The sequence below is a fragment of the Macaca mulatta genome, chromosome 1 (genome assembly GCF_049350105.2).
Source record: "Macaca mulatta isolate MMU2019108-1 chromosome 1, T2T-MMU8v2.0, whole genome shotgun sequence".
In the NCBI taxonomy this organism is placed as follows: domain Eukaryota; kingdom Metazoa; phylum Chordata; class Mammalia; order Primates; family Cercopithecidae; genus Macaca; species Macaca mulatta.
Genome location: NC_133406.1, coordinates 65,066,527 through 65,089,707, shown reverse-complemented (window position 1 = coordinate 65,089,707; position 23,181 = coordinate 65,066,527). Strand labels below are relative to the sequence as shown.

Here is a 23,181-nt window from a genome sequence, read left to right as displayed (position 1 = left end):
GGGTATTTATCCAAAGAAAAATAAACCAACGTATCAAAAAGATATGTGCATTCACATATTTATTGAAGCACTATTCACAATAGTAAAGATATGGAATCATCTTAAGTGTCCATCAATGTACAAATGGATAAAGAAAACGTGGGGCCAGGTGCAGTGGCTCACACTTATAATCGCAATGTTTTGGGAGGCCGGAAGAATCGCTTACGGCCAGGAGTTCGAAACCAGCCTGGGCAACATAGGGAAATCCTGTCTCTACAAAAAATAAATTTAAAAAACTTAGCCAGGTGTCGTGGCACACACCTGTAGTACCAGCTACTTGGGAGGCTGAAGTGGAAGGATCGCTTGAGCCCAGGAGTTCGAGACTGCAGTGAGCTATGAATACACCACCGCATACCAGCCTGGGTGACAGGATGAGGCCCTGTCTCAAAATAAATAAATAAATAAATAAAAACAAATCTAGCATATATAGAATGAAATACATTCAGCCATAAAAAGAATAAAATCATGTCATTTGCAGCAACATGAATGGAACTAGAGGCCATTATATTAAATGAAATGAGCCAAGCAAAAAAGACAAATATCACATGCTCTTACTCACATGTGAGACCTAAAAAAGTTCTCATGGAGGCAGAGAATAGAATGTTAGATACCAGAGGCTGGGAAAAGTGTGTGAGTAGGAGGGAGGATGAAGAGACTTTGGCCAATGGGTATAAACATACAATTAGATAGAAGGTTTATGTTCTAATATTCAATAGCAGAGTAGGGTAAGCATAGTTAGCAATAATGTGTGATATATTTTTAATAGTCACTAGAAGAAAGGACTTAAAATGTTTCCAACACACAAAAATAATACTCAAAGTGATGAATACCCCAAATACCAAATTGAGGATCACACAGTCCATGCATGTAACAAAATATCACATTTACCTCAAAAATATATAAAACACTATGTTTCAATTAAAAAATTGTAAGATAATCAGGGAAATTTGGATACTGACTAAATATTTGCTGATATTAAGGAATTACTGGATTTTTTAGTATGCTATGTGGTTTTTATAAAGGTTACTTAGTGAAATGTTTATGAAGGAAATGATATGATGTCTGGTATTATTTTCCAAATAATCTAGGGGTTGTGGGGAACGTGGGTATCCATGAGTGGAAAATTGCTGAATCCAAGAGAGTATATGAGGATTCACTGTACTATTTTCCCTATTTGAGTGATGTTTAAAGTTTTCCATACTAAAAAGTTTTAAAATAAATTGTAGGATAATTTTTTTAAAAAACAAGAAGACAATATTATCTCCCAGGAATATGGATTGTATATCCCACAGTGAAAACAATTTCTTTTAACTGCCTGAGAGCCAAACTTACCAGATAGAAGATGGGTAGCACCTACAGACGAAGGGAAAAAAAAGGATTAAAAACAAAAATTTGTTAAAGTCATTGATTTGCTAGCAATTTCATATACTATCAATAAACTACACTACAAAACTCAAAAGCAACTCAAATTTCCATAATTAAAAATTTATAAAAACAATTACACATTATTAACTTAATCAAGTAGAATGTAAACATTACTGTTTATATCTGTTCAACAGAATCAACACTATAAATACAAATTATGATAAAGAATTATTGACCACCAAAACAAACGCCATTTAAATTGGATTATAAGACTTGAGGGCTAGAAACATGTTTGAAAACGTAAACAGCAAATAATTGCTGATCCAATCATACTATCAAGAAACTATAAGAAGACTAAGTCCCTTTCAACAGACTATATCAAAACTCAAAACTACCACATCACCTTATTGTTTATATTTTTCAATGATTATGGATGAGACATTGCAAAAATAAATTTACTTTCAGATAAGCAAAAATAAAACAATAAATAAGCTGCTCTCCTAAGTGAGGTGAACACATTGACTCAGAGTGTCATTTAGAACAAGCAATATTACTCAGCAGAAAAAGTGCAGGATTCAACTGTGCACTGTATATGAACTGTATAAATTAATCTCTAAGCCTCTAATTCCTCATCGATAAAATCAATCTAAAGATACTTTGCAAGGTTGTGGTACAGACGAGTGGCATCAAATAGAAGGTGAATGGAACATATCCCTACAGTATATACTCAGTAAGTGGTGACTACAATTTTTTTTTTCAATTAAAAAGAGTTAAATATGGCATTTTATATTGCGTCCTGAAAGAGTAAATTAATTGTACCTAAGAGTAAAATTTGATCCCAAATATTGATATTATTATTGACTCATTAGGTTCAGTTTAAATTTGTTAAATTATCTTATACTTTTTACAGAAGAAAATATGTCAATAAAGTTAGTTCTATAACAAATTTATAAGTGACGCTTATTTCTCTTTGCCTTGCCCTATTAAAAACTGGACGTATTCAACCTAGAAATTTTAGACCAAGAGATATCATAAAATTGTAAAGAAGTAAAAAACCTCATAAAGAATTAAAATTAGTGAAGTAAATCTAAATTAATCAATGTAAGCCACAAAACCAATGCTGAGTGCTAAAAGGCAATGAAACATATACAGTTTCTGTAAATTATTTTAAAAATATGAAACATTATTATGTACTACTTATGGAAACATACATGGAATATAAGAATGAAAACAGACAGGAAGTCAGCACATCAGTTTCAGGGCAGTAATTGCCTTAGAGGGAGAAAAATGGGCTGGCGAAATGTATTAAGGAACTTTAACAATAACATCCATAATGTTTAAATTCTTAAAAATATCCAGGTGCTGGCAAAATAGGCTTCAAGGTAACAATTATGAAATACATAAAATCATTTTGAAAATAGGGTCATAATGGGTAAAACTATACAGATAAAACACAATTACTTGGTGCTACTGAGAACCTATCGTTTATAGAGCTTGTAGTAATACAAATTAGTTGAAAGGATCTCTGTATTTTCAATTACTTAGACGACACTATTGAGATGCTTTACCAAATTTGCAACTCTAGGGAATCTGGAAAGATTCCTTAGCAAGCTTTGAGGGATGGGTCTCTATCAATGAACCAGACCCAGGACTCAACCTTAAAGACAGTATATATTTGGTTCTTTGAAGGGGTCTTGAAGAATTCGTTGACTCCCTAAAACTACTACAGAAAACAGAATTTCTTTTTTTACCAATTTTAATTTAGCAGTTTTTTATGGGGCCACAGTCTTTTTCTCTATTATTGTAAATGTTTCTTTTTTTAAAGATTTGCCCCAGTATAATCCAAGTCTGCTTCCAAATAAAGTAAAAAGTATTAGTATGAAAAAACCCTGGCTACAATAAATTAGAGACCATTTAATCCTGCAATCTTGGTCAAGTTCCTATTTCCACCATAGCACATTAGATCCATACTCAGTAAACCTGAACAGTGTCAACTGACCTGAACTGGTTCCACTTCCTTTATCTGGGGTTGTTTTATGAAAATGCTTGGTTGTCCTGGAAGCAGGTGTACTCCGTGTTGCTGTAATATGATCAGAAGGGAATCTTTGTGTACTCTTGAGACCATTAGTCATTGGGGAATGTACATTGGTGGACCTTCGTGTTGCTAGAAGACTCTGCGTAAATGCAACTTTTACTGTGGTGAATCTTTGGGCTGTTAGTGTGGCCTGTGTAGCAGAATTTGTCATTGTGGGATTCTGAGCTGCAGGAGGGGTCTTTGTAGATAGGGTTTTTGATATGAAAGATGTGTGAGCTGCTGCTGGGGCTTTGGTGGCTGAAACATTTACTGTGGTGGGTTTCTGAGGAGTTGGTGAAACTTCTATACCTGAAATATTTACAGTGGTGTTTTTTTGAGGTGTTGATGGGACTCCTGTAGCTGAAACATTTACTGTGGTATGACTTTGAGGTGTTGATGAGACTCCTGCAGCTGCAACATTTACTGTGGTGTATTTTTGAGGTATTGATGAAACTCCTGTAGCTGGAACATTTATTGTGGTGGGTTTCTGAGGTGTTGGTGTGACTATTGTAGCTGGGACATTTACTGTGGTGGGTTTCTGAGGAGTTGGTGGGGTTCTTATAGCTGAAACATTTTCTGTGGTGTGTTTTTGAAGAATTGATGGAGTTTCTGTACCTTGAGCATTTGGTGTGGTGGTTTTCTGAGAAGTTGGTGAGACTTCTGTAGTTCGAACATTTACTGTGGTAGGTTTCTGAACTGTTGGTGGGGCCTTGGAAACTAGAGAGTTTGCTGTGAAAGGAAAGGTTAAGAAACAAGTTAACTGAATATTGCTGGCCATGTTAAGATTCTTAGTCATTGCTTGCTCTGTGGCTATCCTCTCTCTCTCCCACAAACAACTAGGTATGACTTTCAGGAAACCAAGTCTTATTGTGTATTTCTCAAGGAGCTGAAGTTCTAAGTCACTCTTGCTTTGATATAAATCATACCTACGGGTGACTAAAGAAGACATATACCAAAGTATACTGAGGTGCTTAAGCTGCTTTTTGTGAAATAAATCAAAGTTAGAGTCACTAGTGATCTTATTCTGTGGCACATCTCTATTTTCTCTCCCAAATTATCTTCTGTGCTAATACTAAAGAACAACAGGATGTTGTTCTAGAACAACTAAGCCAACAGAGACAATCACAGTCTTTTCTATCACTTAACCTTAATGAGCTTGAGAACTTGTTTTGTTTCACTTCTTGTTTAAAGTGATACTTAAGTCTGAGTAAAAATAGCTCCTTTTAATTCTCTTGTGCTGGTTACCAACTTTCCATATACTAGTTCCTCTTTAGATTTCAGACTAGATAACAAGTCACGTGAAACTTTCGTAAGAACATATTCTGAGAGGCATAAAGCTAACAGCAGAGCAACTTTTTGGGTCTTCAGAGCCCATCTGCCACTGGGTCACTTATACAAAGTTCCTGTTGAGACAGCATTGGGTAGTGCCGAAGCCTGATTTCACCACGTGTGACCTCTAGCAAGTCCCTAACCCTTCTAAGCTATAGTTTCCTCATCTGTAAAATGAGGATAAAAGCAGAACAGATTAAGTAATTATTATTGAGTAAGGATTAAGGGAAATAATTGAGTAAGCTATTTCACAGTGTCTGTCCCCGAAGCAAGAGATTACATCATCCAGGATGACTGTTGCCAGCCCCATCACACACGGGATGCCCTAGGAACTCAGACGGTATCGGTCTTTTTTTCTGCCTCCTAACCTATCTCACAGGCTGCTATAAGGGATAAATTGAGTAAAACGCCTAGCAAGTAACACAGCATTTAGTAGGCACTCAATGATAATCATTATTAAGTAAAGTTTTTTTTAATGAACTTTTCATTCTAAGACCCTCCTATATAAAAATTATTCTAAATTATTCTTTGTTCTATCAAGTTAGTTCTGTTTTGATCCAGAGAATGTATACACTACCTTAGAGTTTAAATTTCCTAGAAGTTAATTTTTTAGTTATTATCTTTTTGTTACTGACATCTAGTTTAATTCCACTGTGGCTAGAAGGTATGCTCTGAATAACTTCAATCTTTTGCAATGTATTGTAGTTTAGAGCCCAGCATAGGGTCAATTTTGGTAAATATCCCATGTGCAGTTGGAAAAAAATACTTGTCATCGGTCCTATGTATCTCATATATATATATATGTTTAATATCTCATATGTATATATGTTTAATTGTTGCTCAGCTCTTTAGTCTCACTGATTTTTGGTTGTTTGTCCTATTAGCTATTAAGATAGGTGTGGAATTTTCCAACTATGAGTGTGTATTTGTCTATTTTTTCTGTCCATTTTTGCTACATAGATATTGAAGCTATTTTATCAAGTACAAATAGATTCCAGATTGTGATATATTACTGTTGAGTTGGCCTCCTTATCATTATGAACTGTTTCATCGTAAAATATACATTGATATTAATATAACTGTGTCAGCTTATTTTGAAGGGTTAATGTTTGCATGGTATATTTTTCCATCCTTCCAACTATTCTGTGTTCTTTTGATTAAACTGTGTCTCTTGTAAATAGTAAAGAACTAGGTTTTTTAAAAATCTTTTTTAAGTCTGACAATCTTGGTCAAATTGCACTTAATGTAATTATTGACATACTTGGGTCTATATCAACGACCGTATTAGTTTTCTATTTCTCCCATCTATTCTGTGTTCCTTTCTGCTTCTCTCTCTCTTGTTCTCTTTTGGATTAAATATCCATTATTATTCTTTTATTAGCTTGTGATTTATGTATTCTTCTGTCATTCATTTGTAGCAACCCTAGAGATCACAATATTTATTAGACTATAAGTCAGTCATGCAAACTATCACTTTTACCACCTTTTCAGTACTGCTAGAACTGTGTAACCTTCACATGAATTTACCTCTTTCTGCCTTTTGCATTGTTATTGTGCATTTGTATTCTATGTATAATTCAGACCCCACAGGACATTACATTCACTGTTTGTAAACTCAGTATTCATTTATTATCCTTGTTAGTGTTCATTTCCTCTTGTATTTTCATGTTTTACCTGGGATTATTTTCATTCTACTTGAAGAATTTCCTTTAGTTTCTCATTCTGTGCATGTTTGGTCTGCTAGTGCAAAGTTTTCTTGGTTTTTGTCTGAATACATCTCTATTTTGCATTCGGTTTTGAATGTTGTATTAGTTGGGTATAGAATTCTAGGTGAACAGTAATTTTCTTACTGTTTTCTAAAGAAGTTTTAAAGTTTTTAAAGTAATTTTAAAGATTTCTTCTTATTGTCCTTTGGCCTGCATCATTTTTTTGCTGAGCAGTGATCAGTTTTACTGCTGGTTCTTCAAAGTTTTTGTTTGTTTTTGCTTTTTCTCTTTGTGCATCAGTTTGGGTATTTTTAACTGGTATTTCAGTTCCTAATACTGTTTCCTGCTCTATCTGAATAGCTAAACCTATTTATTGTGTTCTTAATTTCAGATATTTTCCAGTTGTAGAATATTCATTTTACTCCATTTTTACAGATTCCAGTTGAAGTTCTCTTTTATCATCTTAAACTTGTTCATCAGTTATTTTAAGGTCTTCATTTGCTAACTCAATTATCTGGATATTCTTTATTTGGTTTTGTTTTCTCTTGATTTGGTCATATTTTCTTGCTTCCTTCCATATCTAACAGTCTTTTGTTGTATGCCAAACATTGTATATAAAACATCCGGATGATACGATATGCCTTTCTGATAAGCAGACTGCATTGAGGTAATCATATCTTCAACCTATTAGGAATTGAGCTGGGTTTCAGTTTCGGTAAGACTCCATCTACTTCTGCTCTTGCCTCTGTTCCTTGGGAGGGGCCCTTCTGGGCTTCTGATTGAAAGCCTGGCAGATTTTTGTTGTTTCACCTTTGGAAGATGGCAGGAGATCTAGGTCTGTCTTTCAGAGTTCTCCCAGCCATCTAATGTTCTTCCCTACACAGTTTCAACATGAGCACAGATGTGCTAAGGGGAGACCTGTGGTATGCTACATAAAAGCCTGTTCCTCTGGTGGGTATATGCCATCCAAATACCATCAGGTTCTGAAAGATTTCATTTTGTACTTTAGAAGCTCTGGGTCAAGCTTCCCAGCCTCACATGCAGCCCCAAAATTAGCAAATGGCCTTTAGGAAAAACTGGTTCTGCATTTGAGGGCCTCAATTTCCAGTGTATTACCCTATCGCTCCATAACCATTAAAGCTTTGCTGATTTCTCTTTCCTTGAAGTGGTCTTTTGTCTGGGTCAAGGTGAATCCTTAGTCCAGGTTCAGAATCAGCAAATGTCCCTAGGGAAAACTGGCTTACGTCAGAATGGGTTGCCTTCACCACCCGCCCCAGGAATTTTAGTTCATTCAGACCTTGTTATTTCCACAGCTATACCTTATGCCTTAAAAAATATAAATTTTTGGTAATCTATTCAGATTTTATAGTTGTTTTAATGGAAGTATTAGCCTGCCATGACCTACTTGGGTACTTCCATATGGTTTTTAAGCTCTAAATAACTGATCATTTAATAAAACTTGGAAAAATTAATATGAACTGGATCAAATGGCCAAATTAAAAAAGCACACACTAAACTTCATAACTAAATGAATTCAAATAATAAAAATTTTTACCATTTACATTGTCAAATCTCCCTAACAATCATTATCATTAAAGGTGCAAACACTACAATGATGTAATATTAGTGGGAGATTAAATTGGTACAGTCTTTTAAAAAGCAACGTTAGTAATGCGTATGAAAAATGTAATTCACATACCTTTGTTACAAATAATTATACTGCATGGAATTTATTGTACAAATGTACTTGCATACATGTGCAGTGACAGATGTACAAGAATATTCATTATAGCATCATTTGTAATAATAGTTCATTAAAAAAACAAACTAGAACAAGAAACCTAAATTGCCATCAATAGGGGACTGGTGAGATAAATGAATACCCACACCATTGGTATAATAAATAAAAAATATTTGTATGTTTATTTATATTCTAGAATAAAACAAAAGAATTTGTAAAAATGGTTACCTCTCAGAGTAGAACTAGTGATAGAGAAGAGGCTTTCACTTCCCCTTTTGTACTCATCTCCATGGCTTTAATATTATGTCATTATGTCTACATATAATACTTATAATAAAAATATTTTTAATAAGGAATTTTTAAAATTCACACTAATAAAATTTCAATTTTAATTATAAAAGTAAATACTCAAATGCTTGAGTCATGCTGGTATTCACCACTACTTAAACAAATGCCATCTATTGATACTAGGCAATGTTTAGTTCAGCTTCACTGATCTTCTAAATATTTCTTTTAAAATATATTTAAAGAGCAGTTCTAAGGATTCTGAGAGTACCTTCTGGGTATAAAAAGACATTGAAAGAAAAAAGTCTAGAAGGATGAAGGAGAATGGATAATAACAGAAATTCTGGAGGCAGAAAAGAATTGAATGTTAATTCAGGGAAGTCAACAGATGGCAAGAGTTTCTCAGTTGTTGTAACATGCATGGTCACTATCTAGAGACTTCAATCTAAGATTCTCCCGCCAATAAACCACTTTATATCCTCTTTGTATAAACAAAGTACCTGTATTAACTTACTGAAAGCAACATGGTATAAAACAGCAAATTTAAGCAAATTCACCAAAAATATGAGGCCTATTTTATATATACACATCGTAATGTGTGTGTGTGTATGTGTGTGTGTGTATACAAGCCATAGACCCTTCTGAGCAGCTTTAGAAATATTGTGTCCCACAGAAAAATACAAATATGTTTACGTAAACATTTTACATTTTTTTCTTAGGGGGTTCATAGAATGTCTGCAACTCACATATAGACTTAAGGGTAAGAATAAAGCAAAAATATAACTATCCAAAGTGATTACCTCTACATGCAGGTGGTGGGCCACTCCACTCTCCTTCATCGTCATTCACAGTACAATAAATAGAGTGCTCTCCAATCATGGTGAATCCTCTATTACATAAATACGTTATAGACTGTCTATATCCATAATGTTCACGTTCCCCTTGAATTATTCCATTGTCAATTTGTGGTGGTGCTGGACAATAAATTTCTTAAAAAACAATTCCAACATCTTTTAAATAAATAAAACTAGTAAAATATTTTTACAAATAAGACCAAAACATGTTAAAGATTATATTTTAAAGAAATCAAAATATCATTTTTCTAAATTCAGCATTATCAACAAGAGATGCTTATAAATGCCTATTAAGTAATTGGTAGTATACTAGAGCTTTGAATGCAAATGGTGTAGAAGACAAATGCTAACCTTGAAATTCATAAAAATAATAAGATTCAGAACATGTATGTAAAGGAAAAATTATAATAAGATTTGGGCATATCAAAATGGTGCTAGGAAAAGTGAATGCTGCAGGAGTTTAGGGATGAAAGCAGTATAGTCAGAGAAGACTTGGGCAGGGAAATAGAACTTCAGTTTAAACCTAATATGTACCATGCTTTTGAGAGAGAACAGAGGAGAGAGCATTACTCTTCACTCTAAGAAGGAAACGATAGCAAATGCAAGGAGTTGAAAATTCAAGCAGCATGTTTAAGAACTAAGTACAGATCGTTTTAGATAGAGCAGAGATCTTAAATGTCAGGATTACATTGTGACTTCTAGAGTAAACATTTTTAGCACATATTGACTCACAGAGACTTCATTCAAAACAATCTTACTGAGCAGTTGAACTTATAAAATAAATACAAGCAGAGGTTTTTTTAGTTATAATGTAAAAAGGGACTACTCTCTGGCAATTGCCCTGAGAAAAAATTCAATGGTTCCACATACTCCAAAGGCATGATGTTGTTGTCCTTTTTTTTTCCTAAGAATGGAAGGCAATTTAATATGTGTGTATGTCAAATTATGTTACACGAAGCATACTTAAGAACACAGAAAATACTTAGCACATTTATCAATCACTCTTCAGTCTTAGATCAAAACAAGCAGCAAGAACAAGCTGTTCTGATTTACACCAACTTAGAGTATGCAGAGACACACATACCATTGGTTCAGTTCAAACATTTTCTAACTGCCTAACACATGCCAGGCATTTTTCTATAACTGGAAGTGTAAAGCTGAACAAGATATAGTTCGTATGTCTTAAAAGCTAGTGGGGAAAAAAGATTCAGAGATGATTTCAATAAAAATTGCAAGGGTCATCATAGAAGTAGCCAGCCTGGGAATCTCCCTGATGGGCTAGAGAACTAACTCTTAGGAAAATATAGCTAAGTAAAGAAGGGGCAACAGGGCATGGTGGTTCACACCTGTAATCCCAGCATTTTGGGAGGCTGAGGTGGGCAGACTGCTGGAGCCCAGGAGTTCGAGACCAGCCTAGGCAACATGAGGAAGCCCTGTCTATGCAACAAATACACAAATTAGCTGGGCATGGTGGTGTGCACCTATAGTCCCAGATACAAGGGGGGCTGAGGTGGGAGGATCACTTGGGCCAAGGAGATTGAGGCTGCAGTAAGCTGTGATCACACCACTGCACTTCAGCCTGGGTAACAGAATGAGACCCTGTCTCAATTTAAAAAGAAAAGAAAAGAAAAAAAAGAGGTACATGGAAACCACAGCAGTTTGCATGTATAAGGCATAAAACATGAGGGCAAGACCTGAGTGTCAAGCAGTAGGTAGACCATGACTGTCTTGTACACTATACTAAGGGATTTGGGCTTTGTAAGTGATAGGAGATATGAATAAGCTCTAAGGAGGAAACAGACATCTAAGTCACATCTGTGTTTCAGATCGCTCTGGGTAAAATATGGATGAAACATTAATAGAGTGAAAGAATGGAGGCAGGAGGCCATTGCTATCAGTGTCACTCTTGAACTCAGGCAACTAAGACTGCTGCCTCAGACCCCATATTTTAAAAGGCTGTGCTCTGGCCCTCCTCTGGATGCGTCTCTCCCCTGTTGGTGGGATATCTGTAGGCTGAGAGCATACACTCAATGACAACCTGTCCTACGACTTCTCCTCCATTCCAGAACATGCTCCAGGAACTAGCACCCAGAATTCCCTGTGCCAACACCCTTTCCAGGGCCTGAGAGGGTCCCTCCCACTGGTCCACATTCTTAGGGGTGGTCTATCCCGCTGATATACTTCACCTCTAACCCAATAGACAATGGAGGGTGGATACAAGTTATGGTGGATGTGGTGGACACGACTTGGGTATTTAGGCTGAGTTGTCCACTTATTTGCACCAGAAAACCCACACAGTGTGGAAAGAGGAAGGCCTATTTGAAAGAAGGTGGGTCTTAGGCCAGTGACCTCCATTTATATTCTTGCCTGGGCCCTGAAAATGTTAGAGGTGGCCCTGATTGCAATAGTCCACAGAAGGAATAATAAACTATGCCATAAGTATACAGATGGAGGGCAAAACACAAGTTTGAAAAACAGATTGAGGAAGTAAAGCACAATGATTTAGGGATGAGATGTGAGGAGTTAAGATAAAAGAGAAGGGTCTGGGATGATAGTCATTATATAGCAGGGATTGATTCTAGGTTAGCAGATACCATCAGTCAACTAAAATTTTGAAAAAGAAAACATTGGCAGAGAGATAAGCAAACAGGTTCTCTGACAGTGAGGCTCCATTCACAGGTAAACTAGCATCACCTCTGTTTTCTGTATAACTACAGACAATTAGTGGATGTATCCATTGTTCTTTCCTTCTTCATATCCATATTCACGCATGGACATTGAAGCAACCTCATGTGTTTATAGGCTAGGGCTACATACTTGAGGTGAAGCATTACATTGTTTAAGAATTTACTTTCCATTCAATCTTTTTGGTATGGTCAAAACAAGTTATGTAGAAATTCAAAATGATCCTAAAAGAAGTAAGGCCTTATGGGGATATTTGAAGGCACTGGGATTGCTTAAGAACAGGGGCTCTTTCCTACAGGATGCAGATGTCAGTGGTTGCTGAGTCAGAGAGGATAGAAGAGTCAAGGAGGAAAACATGAACATCAGAATATTCAGCATGGAGTTCAAGACACCAAATAGGGAAGCAAGGCTGAGACCTAGATGGCGCAAGCAGGAAAATAAAGTGGGTTTGCATTGCTGTCAAATTCATGACACAGCAGGTGCTTGTGCAAATACTGGCTTCAGATGGGAGACTGTTTGTCTGAACTTTGTGACATGCTGCCTGGGTCAAACGAAAGATACGGCCCAGTTTTTCCTTGTTTTCTATCTTTAATTTACTATCATTTACAGTGTCTCTTATTGGACAAGGAAAGTGGGAAAGGTGCTACTGGGTAGCAATGATGAAAAATTTAAAAACAACTACAATGAGAAAAAACTGGTGGTAGTAGTATGACATCTCGAAAGAAGGGCACATGGTGGGTGTGGCAGGGGCAGGCTCCTTGATGGCACAGCTTCGTTTTATTTGTCTTCGTATCAGTTGACCCTACACGTTGCCTACCAGCGCGTCAGTCGATAAATGTTTGATAAATTACACTAAATCTACTCTAGTTTTCTTCCCCTAGTAACACACAAAAACTAACTTATCAATAATTTTGACAATAGGGCCTTCAGAAGTCATTTGCAGGAGGGCACATTGTGTGTAGAGAAAGAGAAGGATGGAAAGAAAGCAAGCCTACATTTTAAAATATTGCTGTATTTTATTCCTCTCAATTTCCAAGAGACACGTTTCTCTAATTGACATAAATCTGACAGGATATATACCCATTTATAGCATTATTGCTGCACCATATCTTTCTTTGAGAAGATTCTCAAATACAGAAACAGTATTTCTCCTTTATGGTATAAGCTTATCTCTCTCATGATAAGAATATATCACACCTTAAAACCCTTCTAGATAATTATCTCAATTATTTTAATCCTAAGAAGCAGCATGTAGGCAACACTGGGTTTTAGAAAAATGCTGGGTCTGAAATAAGAGACCTGGGTTAAAGGCCTTCCATTGCCACTTGTTTTAGGATATGGGGTCAAGTCTTATAGACCCTCTGATAGACAGTATTTTCTTACATTAAAATTGTGGGGTGGAAATCTTTTACCTATCATACTTGACTTTAGAAGTAATGGTTAGACAATAAATGACCAAGTGCAATACAAATCTGTTTGTTTTTAATCCTTATTCTATTGTTTGGGAATTGGGACTCAGAAAACTTGATGGTTTATCTCCACAGCTAATAAATTAAGAAGCATCACTAGAAAAGGTATTAAAATTAGCAAAGCACTCATATCTTGAAAGCTGGGTTTGCTACAAATACACACTGTGCTAATTCTTAAGGGGCAGAAATTAATTTATCATTGAGTACTCAGCCTCACAACCTGAGTGCTTAGATTTTTAACTCTTACCTCTGCACTCTGGCAACGTGTCACTCCACTGGACTCCACTGCCTGAAACAAGACATAAACTAGAAGTCGGGCCAAATAATTTGTACCTAAAGCAATAGGGGAAGAAAAAAGAGTTTGTTACATTCACACGTATTTGACTTTCCTCAAATTCTTCAGGTTATTATCTTGAAATATTTACTGCAGCAGCAGGTGAAAATAAAACAGTAGTTGACAAAAGTCCACACAGTAGTTTAAAGGAAAAGAAAAATTAAGTTTAAAAAGGTGACATCCAAAGAGTAAAAACGGGTAAGACATGTACATTTTTTATTTGCATGGGGAATATGTTAGAAAGCATAAAAGTGTTTAAAACATTTTTAAATGACAGAGATGATTGAACATTTTATACTTCCGAGTTCTAAATACAGGCTTCATAGAATAATAGAATGTACTTGTATTTCAAGGGTTCAACGTACTTCCCAGATTTTGTGTTCGTGACCTAACTAACATCTGTTCCGTAAAGGAGACAAGTGATACTGATATTTTTACTTTATAAAGAATAGGGACACACACACAGTAAAATAGAATTATTTAATTTACAGATATGAAATGAGAAAATAAATGTAAAGTTTTCAACAGTGTCTGAGACATTGATGGTACTCAATGAATGAGTTGCTTTTTCCTGTATAGAGAACTTATCAAAGAACTTAGGTTAGAATATTTTCACACTAGGAATGTCTTTAACTCATGCTGTTTTGTAACAGCTTGTTTGCATAGAGAAAAACTCATGCAAATTCATTATTTAGGTCAACTAAAGATTGGTTTAGTATTTAACATTTGAAGAATTATTTCTGCAAGTAACATCATCTCAAAATTTTTATTAATCACATTTAAAATTCTATATTGAATCACATATTTACTGAAATCAGAATTTAGAGAATTTTGGTGGTATAAGAAATCTTCCTTTCTTGCCCCATTTTAGTAAATTTAACTGTGATGAGCTCATGATGAAGGGTCTTTGAGGAGAAGGATTGTTTTAGTTGCTAGTAGCTGTGAATACCAGTCATGAAACTAACAATCTCATCTTAAGTCCTAATTTGTTTCCTCATTTCCTAAATACAGGGTTTTAGTATGCCCAAACTTACCCTGTGTTACATGAGAAGGAGATGGCTGCACCAAATAATATGCCATTTGATGTATCGATCTGACCATTTGGTATTTCTCCAGGATTAGGGCATGATTTCTCTAGAATAGAATACAAATTGATTTTTTTTTAATTAAATTATCAGGCATACACACAAAGAAGGTAACTATGTGAGGTGGTGGATATGTTAATTAGCTTGACTGTGTTTATCATTTCACAAGGTGCACATATATTAAAATATCATGTTGTACACCTTAAATATTTGTTGATTATACCTCAATGAAGCGTGGGAAAAAATTTTGAAAAAATTATCAAGCACATATATGTAAATTCATCATCTGAACCATTGATAGTTCTTATCCTTAGATTTTTTTTTTTTTTTTTTTTTTTTGAGATGGAGTTTCGCTCTGTTACCCAGGCTGGAGTGTGTTGACATAATCTTAGCTCACTGCAACCTCTGCCTCCCAGATTCAAGGGATTCTCCTGCCTCAGCCTTCCAAGAAGCTGGGATTACAGGCATGCACCACCACGCCCAGCTAGTTTTTGTATTTTTAGTAGAGTCGGGGTTTCATCATGTTGGCCAGGCTAGTCTCAATCTCCTTACCTCAAGTGGTCCACCTGCCTCTGTCTCCCAAAGTGCTGGGATTACAGGCATGATCCACCATGCCTGACCCTTAGACTTCTTTAATTCTAATTTCTCTTTATAATAAGTTTTGAAAAAGCAACGTATTTAGAATATATACTTGTTTCATTTTAGGTAACCTCAAACTAATTAAATGTGAAATTTTTGAGTGAATAAGTATTCCTACCACATAAATATTTAGTTTGTCTAATTCAAAATAAATTGACACTCATGGTCCTATCAAGAAACATCCTAAATAATAATATATACACACAGAGTTCTAGCATGAATGAAGGAAGGGATACTATTTCCCCCAAACACCAGATGGTTGAAAATACTTAAAAAAATTTTACTCACTTTTACAAAATTCAGCTGCTGTGGACCATTTTAAATTCTGAAGGCAAGTTAGTTTTGCTAATAGAGAAGGGTCTCTTCTGTAACCTGGACGACACTCATATTCCACAACAGTACCGACTGGAAAATAACTCTGAGGGATATAAAGCTGTTTGAGGGATGCAAACTTTAGCCTGGTTGGTGCACCGCAGCTACCTAAATGTATTAACAAAAGCAGCAACAAAAAAAGTAGTATCAATGTTTGTTTTATAATCTATATTTAATTATCTGGACCCTAATAACCCCCTTTCTTTACTGCTTTGCACATATTTGGTACTTAACTATATTAATATCACCATGGCACTTGCAATGTAGCAAATGCATTCACATGTATACTTTATTTCCCAGTTACTAGAGGCTTAGGAAGTAGAGTTGGTACACAGATATCACTATCCCCACTTGAAAAAAAAAAACAAAGAAACAAAAAAACCATTTAGGTTGCCTGGCACAGTTCTGGCATTCAATAAATGTTGGTTTCCTTACCCTACCCTAAAGAACTACACAGCACCATACAGTACAGGAATAGGGTATTTCCAGACCTCTGGACTAATGTCCTGCACAACAATAATAGCAGCTAACATTTATTTACATATAAACTCATTTAATTCCCACAAGCCCTGGAGGCAAGGATGAGTTAATTGTATACATATTTACATCTGTAAACAGCTGGGCAAATGTGAATCTAGAGAGGCATGGTCAAGTGGAAGGGTCACTGGATTTGTAGTCAGAAGACCCAAGTTTACACCTTGGTTTTGGCATAAAAGCTGCTGTGCTCTTAATGAAGTTATTTAACTACTGGGGCCTGTCTCCTCCACCATTGGATAAAGTAACAACATGGGGAAGAGTTAAAACATGATACGTGTGCAAAGACTATGTACTTCATCCTACTGCCTCTATCGTGGATAAAAATAAAAAGTTAAAGCCTATTTCACGCATGGCTTCTAAAAGTATTTGTGCCAATTTCTGTATTTACTGTAGCTTCTATTGATTTAAGTTGTTCAAAGTAAGGTTATTGGGTCTCTTTAACTTTACTCATGTATCTCAAAGCTAATACAGGGCTATATAAGTAACAGATTTTTTTCCTCCAAGATAATGCCGATATATATTTTATGAAACCAAAGGGCACACGAGGTGTGGATGACTGTATGTATATTCACCTAAAACAAGAAATCTTCATTTCTTTTAATTCTACTAGATATCAATACCAAACACGGTTACTGTGTTAGCCCCAAAACAACTCTTCACTGGGCCTCTTATTCATTTTTAACAATCAATCTATCTACCTGTCTATCTATATCCCAATTTACATATATCTCTCTCCCTATATATCTCTCTCTCCATATATACATACATATATGTCCCTATATATATCCCAATTTTTATATATATATATATATTTTTTTTTTCAAAGTCGCAAGAAGAGAAGATTTGGAATATTCTCCACACAAACGCCAAGTGTTTGAGGTACTGGCTATCCCAATTACACTGATTGATCATGACACATTGTATGATCTATAAATACCTATAAATACGTACAAGTATAACAGATTTTGAAGTAAATATTGAGAGCTTTTAAAAATGCCACCACAGAGTTGTATTTGATAAGCCCTACTTTACAAAATATTTAAGAAAACAGATCACTTACGCTATGTGTCTCAAGGCAATTGCCAAATATATTTTATGTATTTACTCCCTAAACAATACATATTGTTTAATTTCTCTACTAGTTCGTTCAAGGGGTACAGTGTTAGGAAGAAAAACTCTTAACGAAGCAGCAGGACCTACTCAGGGAGGTAAATGTCTTCAATTAGCTGGAGTGTGAAGTGCCAACAAGGTATACCCTGGGGTTTAGTAACACTAGAAAACTATCAATTACTAGTCACTCCAAAGATACATAAAAATAAATTTTAGATACATTTCATTCCCATAACTTTTCTTAAAAAAAATGAGGAACTTACGATTGCAGAACTCTTCAATATCTGACCATTGACTGTCCGGAAGGCACATCACTGAGTCCTGCTTACCAGGAATTTTCATAAAGTTTTCATCACATCTGTACGTTATTACGGTGTTCTCGGGAAAACTTGTAAGGCCTTTCAAAGCTGGCTGGGCATTAGGTACAGCGGGGGGAGGGCCACAGTCAGCTAGGGAGACAAAAGCAGAACTGAAGGAAATGACTATCAAGGGTCCTCACAGTTGCTGTTTTTAAGACACACGCCCCCTTGAAATGCCACACCTTAAAGAGATGACATGCAAGTTTGCAGCATGGTGTGCTCTACACGGCTGGACTCTGTCGAGAGTGGGCAGCGGTCAGCGGTCTGGCCTCCCATCCTTTCAGACCAGATTTTTGGGGGTTAAGGCTCTCTTTGAGCCCTCCCTTTCGATTTTCCCAGGCTTGGCCGCTCCGCAAACCCAGCTGGGGCCTCTTTAACCTTACTCCACGCCAACTCCTAAAGCCAAGTCAGCTGGGGGCCGACACAGCAGGAGCCCCAAATGCTGGTGAGCGGCGACAGCCTTAAAGGTACAGGACGGGTGAACCAAGACCGAAGGCCACGCTCCCCACCTGCCAAGTCCCCGGTCCCTGTGCGTGTCTCGGAGACCGACTTGGACCTCCCACCCAGCCCAGGGGCGTCCCTGGCCGCCAGGCCCCCAGGCCCCCGGGCCCCCACTCACCCCACACGGCCGGCAGGCACAGCAGCAGCAGCAGCAGCAGCAGCAGCCGGGGCAGCTCCCCAAGGAGGGGCAGCGCCGCGGGCACGCTCGGCCGCGCGACAGTCATGGCGCGGGAGGTCAGAATAAGTACGCGCCGCCGGGACTCCGCCGGGTCGCAGCTACGCCCAGCTGCCTAAGCGAGTTGCAGCGAGCAGAAGCAGCGCCTCGCAGCTCCGCAATAACAGTTAAATGAGTGCTTTGGGCGGGGCCTGGGCTGGGGTTCTATGTCACCAAGGGTGGGACAAAGAAGACGGGTGGAGTAGGGATTTGTTGTAGTCAGAGGTGCGGTCAGAGGGCGCTGGCGTCATACGCCCCTGGGAGCCCTAGACTCAGGGATAGCGGGAAGGGGAAGGAGGAGGAACTCGCTGGCAATCCTCTCTGGGATTCACTCTCTCCACCGCTGGGTGGGGCCTGCGATGACCTGCCTTCTGGAAACCTAAATGTCTCCTCGCTACGTAAACATAAACGGGGTGGAAACGGGAGAGGGGGAGGGGTGCTCAAGTATCGCAGGCCTTGCTGCCCGAACGTGAGTTCGTCTAAGCGGAGCATCCGCGCGCTTGAGTGCTGTCAAGCAGAGCTGCACGTGCGGTGGAGTTCGGGGACTGAGACTCGGGAATTGAGACGCGGTGCCCTTCCCGTGTTGTGGGCCTCTACTGCGAGGTCTGTCAAACGCCAGCACGAGGGTGGGGAAGTAACTAGGGAGCGAGGGCGTTATCTCCTAGAACACTCTCTAATGTGACAACAGAGAGCTAGGGAAAACAGGTTGAGGAACACAGTAGGGAGTGAACGTTGTTCATGCCTTGTTCTGGTGGGAGTCACTTGCTTCACCCGGGTTCTCCTTATTTACCAAAGACACCACTTTCGGATTACTCCAGCCTGACTGTAGAGAGAAATTCATCAGTGTGTGTGTGTCTGCCTCGGGGGGGAGGGGGGTGTGGGGTGGGGGAAAGGGGTGGGATAACAACAAAAACAAACCCCAAAAAACTGAATGGTGATGGGGTGGATTTTAAGAGGAAGGCTTGTTACAAACCTTTAAGAATAAATAGCCTGAGGTTTGCAAGAGTGGCCACACATTAGAATCATGTGGGGAGCTTACATATATATATATTTTTTTCATATATTTATATATATTCATATATATTTATACATATATAAATATATGTACTTTAAGTTCTGGGATACATGTGCAGAACATGCAGGTTTGTTACATAGGTATACACGTGCCATGGTGGTTTGCTGCACCCATTAACCTGTCATCTACATTAGATACTTCTCCTAATGCTATCCCTCCCCTAATCCCCACCCCCCAACAGAACCCTGTATGTTATGTTCCCCTCCCTGTGTCCATGTATTCTCATTGTTCAACTCCCACTTATGAGTGAGAACATGCAGTGTTTGGTTTTCTGTTCCTGTGTTAGTTTGCTGAGATTGATGGTTTCCAGCTTCATCCATGTCCCTGCATAGGACATAAACTCATCCTTTTTTATGGCTGCATAGTATTCTATGGTGTATATGTGCCACATATTTTTTGTCCAGCTTATCATTGATGGGCATATGGGTTGGTTCCAATCCAGAGGCCCAAACTACACCTTAGACAAATTAAATCAGCATCTTTGGGGATGGCACTGGGTATCAGGATTACTTAAAATTGCCACACTGTGCAGCCAGGTTTGAGAACCACAGACCTATATGGTACTGGTCAGAGTAAAGATCTATCCACTCTAGGACCACCCCTGTCAAAAATAGAAAGGATATAGATGGCAAGGTGGGTTGCCCTTCTTCATAGAGAATAGCCTCAAGAACGTGCTTCCCTTTAATAATTTGTCTGGGTCTGGCTAGCAGAGTCCTAGCCTAGATTCCTTTTCCCTTAAATGCCTTGCCTGGTTAAGTGAAATTCCCTACTTGGAATTATACTTTGGTCCATGGACCAGCTGTGGGGGTATTTGTTATATCCTATCATGATATTCTTTCCTGAAGGTTTTCTGATAGCTCTTTACTGGTTGGTATGAACTTTATAAGGAGGAAAACAATTTTCAATCATAGCATTTTCTTTGACCCATACTTACTGTATAGAACCAAACCCTGTGTTGCCCATTGCTGGAACCAATCCTACAGTGATTCCAAGCAAGGGACTACTGTAGGATTTCATTGAAACCTAACAATACTCAAACATTGTGGAGTTTAGAAGTTAGGGTGGGGGGCTTTTAAAACCATCTAGTGTCATCCTCATATTTGATGTTAAAATACCTTACTTTTACTCCCATATTGGATATAAAAACACAAGGTCAGGGCCTGGCAGTGTTTAGAAGTGGCACCAGGTCTTCATTTATTCCCCCTAATAACCTCTAATAACCTTAACCACCACTCCCTTCTGTCGTGCCATTATACATAGGTAATCTTCATTTCTGCTTGGGCTCACAGAATTGGTGTGAAAGGCAAGGTAGCATTGTGAAAAAGACAGGTCAAGCAAGATCAGTTATGCAGCTGCCAGAAGACTTAACATTGAAGTCTATTAAAGCTCTCTACGTGTTTATTATGTGAATGTCATAGCTTTATATGCAGAGAAAACAATGAGCTCTGCAAAGTGTCAAAAATATTATCTATCACACAACTTAGTGACACTAAATGTCCTAAGCATTCACCTTCCAGAATACTTAGTTATTGGCAATAACTATTTTTAAAAGGAAATTTTGGCTGGGCGTGGTGGCTCATGCCTGTAATCTCAGCACTTTGGAAGGCCGAGGCGGAGATCACCTGAGGTCAGGAGTTCGAGACTAGCCTGGTCAACATGGTGAAACCCCGTCTCTACTAAAAATACAAAAATTGGCTGGGCGTGGTGGCATGCGCCTGTAATACCAGCTGCTCAGGAGGCTGAGGCGGGAGAATTACTTGAACCTGGGGGGCGGAGGTTGCAATGAGTCAAGATTGCGCCATTGCACTCCAGCCTGGGGAACGAGAGCAAAACTCCATCTCAAAAAAAAAAAAAAAAAGAAATTTTATGAACAATTACTGGATGGAATCTTAAGTAATAGTTACAGCCACCCAAATGTCAACATTCTGAGGGGAAGGAAACAAAGAAATCCACTATGTATTTACTCAACTTAGAAAAGATATCTATGATAAAATCTAAGCATTCCTCAGAAAAAGCAAATATGTGAATTTATAACTTACTAAAGATTATTTTAAATAAATGGACTCATTTGTTGTGTTCCAGTTGCTTTATACACATTATACCATTTCATCAGCACAACTTCATGAAGTGAAGATAACTCTCCATATTTTGCAGACAAGGAAACAGGCTGAGAGGCTGTTTACCAAAGTTTACCAAAGTCCATGCACTAACTAGCGACTAGGTCAGAATCTAAACCTAGTTTGATTTCAAAACCTATACGTCTGTCCTACCATACTGCATTCTTTTTACTGGAATCAGCAAAAGTTTCTTGTGTGCAGAGGACAATGACTGAGGTTCTTGGGGAGGTGATTTGGGAACCCAGGGGCTCATGATATGAGCAGTAGTTCCGAGGCTTCATACTTACCTACCAGAAACTAGCTGTGTGTCCTCGGCTGAATCACTGCACGTCTCAAGGGCTTATTTCCGCATTGATTAAAAAGCATTTGGCACTAAAATAGTCTCTATAGAGCTTCCAATCCAAAACAAGCTTATGTAATTAGGCCAAAATACAAAGAAAATAGGTTTATGATTTTGACAGAGCAAGGGACCACGGCTCTTACTCTTGTCCCAGGAACCATACAATGACTAAATCAAAGACGGTTTAATAAACTTCCTTAGCACACAGAAGCCCACTAAGTGTCAATACTTGTGTTTGAGAATCTATAATCTAGTAGGGAGGTTTTTCATGATAAATGCTTTACAAATATCGCAACTAAAGTGGTATGGGGCTTCAGAAAGGAGAGAAGGGAGTGTGGTAATTGGGGTGGGGAGGCTAAAGGCCCAGTGATTCAACTAAATATGACAAGTGTCAATGCAATAGGGCAAAAATAGGAAAAGAGATATGAACAAATGTTTGGGGTCAGGAAAAGGCCTGTTGATTCCAAGAGTAGTAAGGAGTTTAGTTTACAGAGAGTATGGAGAACTGAATTGAGGCAATGGAAGAAGAGGGTGAGAGAGGCTGGAAAGAGATTTGAGGGAGCCTTAAAGGTAAGGCCTGTGCCTTTTACACCATTCAGAAGCATTAAAGAACTGTTGACAGTTGTAAGGAGGAAGCACCTGGGTAATTTGGAATTTGCATCTAAGATGCTGGAATGAGAATGACTGTGTAAGCTAAGATCCAGTTTAACTAACTACAACAGTTCAGGTGTTTAGGCTTAGAAAACAAAAATGTCTTTTAGTTTTAAAATAATACATCTATATTAAGGAGTCCCAGTCCTGTTGCTCTATAAAACTCCTGACACAATTATTATAGACTTTTGAATTTCCATTCCTGCTCTGACCAAACAAGTTTCAAAGTAATAACCCACAGAATTTGGCAACTGACTCGATAAGGAGCAGTGGGGAAAAAGATGTTACAGATGACTCGGA

General features: G+C 37.8%; 1 protein-coding gene across 24 annotated transcripts in view; it reads right to left on the bottom strand.

Annotated features, from left to right (window-relative positions):
• CD55 (CD55 molecule) overlaps positions 1–18,800 on the bottom strand; it is a 40,233-nt gene extending 21,433 nt beyond the window's left edge. For 5 of the 24 annotated variants that reach the window (XR_013418522.1, XR_003732398.2, XR_013418536.1 and 2 more), the window contains exons 1-9: positions 18,603–18,800; positions 17,888–18,073; positions 15,894–16,085; positions 14,916–15,015; positions 13,795–13,880; positions 9,340–9,528; positions 4,094–4,207; positions 3,404–3,484; positions 1,372–1,392 (exon numbers count right to left, since the gene is read on the bottom strand). Coding sequence is in view for 12 of the 24 variants with exons in the window: in XM_078005182.1 (XP_077861308.1) it covers positions 1,372–1,392; positions 3,404–3,484; positions 4,094–4,207; positions 9,340–9,528; positions 13,795–13,880; positions 14,916–15,015; positions 15,894–16,085; positions 17,888–18,073; positions 18,603–18,708 (1,075 nt within the window). In the remaining 12 variants the exon portion in view is untranslated. Of the gene's footprint in view, positions 1–42; positions 423–1,371; positions 1,393–3,375; positions 3,485–4,093; positions 4,208–9,339; positions 9,529–13,794; positions 13,881–14,915; positions 15,016–15,893; positions 16,086–17,887; positions 18,074–18,602 lie in introns of those variants that run through there. The other 19 variants (XR_013418516.1, XM_078005158.1, XM_078005162.1 and 16 more) reach the window with 11 other exon arrangements.
• Between the last annotated feature and the right edge of the window lie 4,381 nt (positions 18,801–23,181).